The sequence below is a fragment of the Priapulus caudatus genome, unplaced genomic scaffold (assembly GCF_000485595.1).
Source record: "Priapulus caudatus unplaced genomic scaffold, Priapulus_caudatus-5.0.1 Scaffold2894, whole genome shotgun sequence".
Taxonomy (NCBI): domain Eukaryota; kingdom Metazoa; phylum Priapulida; class Priapulimorpha; order Priapulimorphida; family Priapulidae; genus Priapulus; species Priapulus caudatus.
This window is the reverse complement of record NW_014579955.1, coordinates 18,027-22,994: the sequence shown is the minus strand read 5'-3', so window position 1 is coordinate 22,994 and position 4,968 is coordinate 18,027. Positions and strand designations below refer to the sequence as shown.

General features: G+C 43.3%; 1 protein-coding gene across 1 annotated transcript in view; it reads right to left on the bottom strand.

Annotated features, from left to right (window-relative positions):
- Nucleotides 1-491: 491 nt before the first annotated feature.
- Nucleotides 492-4,968, bottom strand: part of LOC106819147 (E3 ubiquitin-protein ligase HECTD3-like) — a gene marked incomplete at its 3' end in the record, with an annotated part of 16,024 nt that continues 11,547 nt past the window's right edge. The window contains exons 9-17 of the mRNA XM_014823803.1: nucleotides 4,288-4,364; nucleotides 3,577-3,735; nucleotides 2,990-3,158; nucleotides 2,511-2,633; nucleotides 2,179-2,268; nucleotides 1,737-1,813; nucleotides 1,465-1,594; nucleotides 1,140-1,269; nucleotides 492-645 (exon numbers count right to left, since the gene is read on the bottom strand). Of these exons, the coding sequence (XP_014679289.1) occupies nucleotides 492-645; nucleotides 1,140-1,269; nucleotides 1,465-1,594; nucleotides 1,737-1,813; nucleotides 2,179-2,268; nucleotides 2,511-2,633; nucleotides 2,990-3,158; nucleotides 3,577-3,735; nucleotides 4,288-4,364 (1,109 nt within the window). The remainder of the gene's footprint in view (nucleotides 646-1,139; nucleotides 1,270-1,464; nucleotides 1,595-1,736; nucleotides 1,814-2,178; nucleotides 2,269-2,510; nucleotides 2,634-2,989; nucleotides 3,159-3,576; nucleotides 3,736-4,287; nucleotides 4,365-4,968) is intronic.

Sequence of the window (4,968 nt, the reverse complement as noted above, 5' to 3'; positions counted from 1 at the left end):
ACAGTGATGGCTTTTCCTGCCATGATGCTATACACCGACTATCACGAGCCTAGGTCGAGCCGTTTAGATTTGTGCCGCAATTCTGCATTTCCTCCCTATACCTTAAGTTAAGGAGGGAATGTTCCCCCTTCTTTTACACCTCTTGACCTTTGACCTTTGACCCCCCAGCTTCGACATCCCAACTCGTTTTCGGATTACCCCCCCACGTCCCGACTTTCGAATCCGTACGTCGAGCCGTTTAGATTTGTGCCCAACTGTTGACGGACGCACGGACGGACGAACGGACGGACGGACGAACGGACGCACGCTCATGCGATTCTACAAGCTGCATCTGACTATGTCAGATGAGCTAAAAACACAATACAAGGAAATTTAGTCGCAGGTGAATGAAATTTTGTTATAAAGACTCTAGGGAGAATGACACTGAAATAGTTGAACGAAGCACTGGCTTAGGTGACCACGGTCACAAACACTCAAGAGGCAGCACGCACCCTTTGTCAGCGCAGATGTACATTGGCGCGGGCAGGCGCCGTCTGCCGGTGACAAAGCGCAAGAATCGGCTGCGGTCTGCATTCGTGAAGTTTGTCAGAGCGTCCCACAGCTGGCCGACTCTAACGTCCGTCTGGTCCAGATCTTCATAGTGAGCTTCAGTACAGGACAAAACGCATGAGACAAGCCACGATGATGCGATGCACAGGGCTGACACAATGTCAGCCTAGAACTGACAGCGACATAGCAGAATACCTTCAACATGGATACTTCACGCACACAAGGTGAAGTCGAACTTGAATCTAGTATGGAACAGTGGCAATGTGAACGCAAGCAAAGGCCTGAGCTAACAAAAAAATGCAACGGATCTCATTTCCAGCATCATTGTGCGGACCCTTCTTATTTGCCAGCTCTCTGGTAACGATAACGTTAATCAGAAACTACAGCCAATTAGTAACCCATGATATGGCCATTATGAGTTGTACCCAACAAAAGAACAGCTGCACTATAGCCTGCTTATAGAAGCCAATTCATCGTCTACCCAGTGTGGTGGTATTTTCGAGTGTGAAATATTAACAGGCCCCATAACGTGTGTCACTGAGGTATACGTGATACACGAACTAACAGGTTATTAAAGAACGGACACGTACTCTGCTTCCTTAGAGCCTCTACAGTTATTTCAGGATCTCCGCAGATCTTTCTCTCGAGTTCCTGCCAAGTAAGGAGATCTAATACTGCAGGTGGAATAACCTTCAGAATTCCTTTACGTATTGCTTCCAACTGGAACCAAAAATCACGTATTATTTAACAAAGATCTATCGAAAGCATACAGTTTCAACAAAATGTCAAATACATATATGGATGTCACACTGTCCTATGGAACTTCATTTCCAAGCAATGAAATAGTTTAAACATAAAGAAGAAAAAGTGCAGCCTTTCTCTGTATGTGCCTCCACTTACTACTGCCATTATTACCTGTTTGTCGAACTCTTGCAACTTCGTCTGCTTCAGAAGTTTCACGTATTCGAACCTGTTTTCGTAGGTGAGTTGTATGTCTGCTCCGCCGTGCTTCACTTCCTGCGCGCTGCCGTCGCAGGCCGTGCACCTAAATCACCACATGCAGTTGTTGCAGGAATCGACTACACTGAATTCTACCACACCTCACACAGCGCTATACCAGCCTTCCACACTCAATATTCTTATGTATTATGCGAGGTGCATGTTTTTTTAATGCAAAGGATACTTACGCAAATTTGTGTTCATCTCCAAAATAACTTGTAAAGCTTTCCTGATCCATCGTCTCTATGTTATCAACAAGTTTGACCTGAAAGCACGAACATGGCTTATGTACACTTTTGCTCTAAATTAACATATCAAATATCTATCAGGAAACTGTTTGCAACTGAGTGCATGGAAAGTGTGATGCAATCAAAACATATTTACACTCACATAACAATATTGGCACCTATACAATAAACTGATATATTAAAGAATAGCTCTAAAATGAAGTAGTTGACAGATTTTGACCGTTTTTTCCAGATAAGTGGTACGAAACATTGACTGGTAGTTATGTGATTATTTCATTTGTCAATGTAGTGCTGTTAAAACACATCAAAATCAAAGTACGCACCACACGTGTCATATCAAGCAGCAAAGGAACGCGCTAAATCAGATCAGAGCTGAAATTACCTCGGCTGCATCCACTGTGACGTAATCCCTGGACCACTTCACTGTCTCACCTACCAACTTCTTCCACACAAAGCTGGGCAAGGATAGCACCTGTTGGCATAGCAAGGTGGATGTCACATAAACTGAATATTTACAAGCACACATCTGCATCACTACTACTGGTGCTTGGGAGCATGCGTAAGTGAAAATAGTGCTTGCATAACTTGAAACTGCGAATCGCAAGTCATAACGACGTTCATGATAAGGTTTATAACCACGTAACGCTTAATCGGTGGCTGCATGCAGCGCCCAGTGTTAATTCTATGAACTGCTAATGCAGATAGATGTCCTACCAAGCTCTCGCGGCTGCGAAGGCAGGCTCCCATCAGCTTACCCAGCCACTCGTATAGCAAGTACTGAGTGCAGCCGATGTTTGGCACATAAACATCCCTGTTGATGTTTAGGTCGACGTTGAACTGCAAACACATGGCAAATAACACGCCAAACTCATACTCTGGGTCAGTGTGTAAACAAATATTTGATGCCACGTCAATATCTCGAATACAGTTTGGAAAAAAAACGCGTAGACTGTTGCCGTTAGCATACTATACTTGCATGCTTATGTATAATGTATGCTATACTTGCATGTTTATTATATGACGGTAAATTGCAATATGCATGCTTATTATACGACGGTAAATTGCAATATGCATGCATATTATACGACGGTCAATTGTGATATGCATCTAGGGATTGCGTCTATTAGGAATGCATATCTGCATCTAGCATCTGTTGTTTGCAACTAGCTACCAACAGCACAAATAGTCCTTGCCTGATTAGGAGCCCTCGCGAAGAATGGAAGTGACACGGGTACATCACTGTCAGTAGGGCACAATTCCTCTGCCATATCAGCAAGACTATCTCTAAAGCCTCCGCCCTGATCGATGATTCCCTCTGAGGCAAACTTGCACTCCCACCACTGGTCATGTATCGGTGGCCACCTACATTTAATACCAATCAATATGTATTATTTGCGGTACAGTATCGATGTGCGCCTAATATCTTCATAACTGCTCCTTAATGTACAGGAGTAAAAGATCTTTTTATAGAAAAAATGAATTATACATATCTAACTATGAACCGATGAGCAACTTGTGTCTCATTAATATAAAAACACTCATCATGCCAAAGCTTAAAGATCACCTCCTTCATTAATTCCCTTAATTAGTTCCCTGTAATTCTTCACCCACACATTACACTCGTTAAACATTACCCAATCGTCACACACCTAACGGCATACCATTCACGCTCTCTCAGGTAAGACTTCTCACCTAATCTTACACATCATACCACAAAAAATGCGATCACGTCACAACTGCATCTTGACCCTCTCGTGACCTTTGTGTTCTTGTCGCTCACCGGTAATCCAGCATCTTCTCGTTGCACTGCCTGGGCTTCAGGCCCTCATAGATCTGGATGAAGATGGAGCGTTTGCACTCGGGGTCGGAGCTCGGGTCAGCATGATGCTCGGCCGCCGTACATCTGTTCACGTAGAGCTTGGGAATGTCGGACGGCACGCTACACGCGGAAACACGAAAGGGAGCGATTACACTTGGGAAGTGATACTCGTCACCTGTACGATGTATACGCCCCATCCGAGCATAGAGCAAGATAACCAGACCCCTGTGATATTATCGCTAGTTCCTTTAAGTTTAACCAGTTTCTACGCGTTTTCAATTTGCGCTCGCCAAATTTTTGATGTTTCAGCACTTCATTGCTAAGAACTTTTTTAGAATGCCCATCCTAACAATGATTGGCCAGAGCTACCTGCCAATCAAACCAGGCAGATGGGTAAATTGTAGGATTTCTGAGGTTTGACCACCATACTATGAATTTTCTAGTCTGTATGATCACAGATCAGACCATGAGCATTTGGAGGAGATTCACATTCAGCTGAACATGAAAGTTAACACAAAGAAATGTGACATCTGGAATCAAATGCTGGATTTCTGTAGTCTAACACATGTAAGAACACACTAAGGCATTCAACATGTGTTAAATCCAAACGATGTATTTCCCTACTTTACACTATGCATTTACCTAATTAGAGTCAAAATAGTCTTGACTTACCTGGACTCTGTATCCCTTAAAAATGTCTCTATGAGAGATAGTCTCTTCTTTGACAATGGTAAAATCTGTCTCACCACCTAAGTGTAAATATGAACTCACAATAAATGCAGGGTGCAAAATTAACGGGAGTCCGGAGTCAAATACTCCCTGATTTACTGTCGGACTACCTGATTTGACATATGCAAGAGTCCGTGCGACTCCCTGAAAATTCTGCCATACTAACTATAGTTCGTTCCAGAGCACGGCCTCGTGGAATTACCGTATTTTTTCAGCTAATACGTGCAACCGCATAAATCTTAAAAATGAAAGTGTCAATGACACTGTAGCTCACCACAAATAACGTTTTTATAACATTCAGATTTAAGCACTGCCTAAAAGCGGAGCTCCCGGTGTGTAACGTCAGGAGTAGATAATAGGGAGGAGTGTGACATCAATAAACAAGGGAAATTCGTCATTTACTAGCCTTATAATACCTACGATTTACTACACGTAACTCATCCAACTTGAGCTCAAATCGGACACAGTACATTCGCCCATCATCGTACGAAATCGTTTCCTCGTAGACACCCGCAATCCGTAGATACAGCCTAAAACGTATGACACGATTCTCCATTCTCTGGCCATCAATCCAACCCATTGCGCGCCTATAATTCAGACAAAAGGCAGCAACCTGGCACGCAG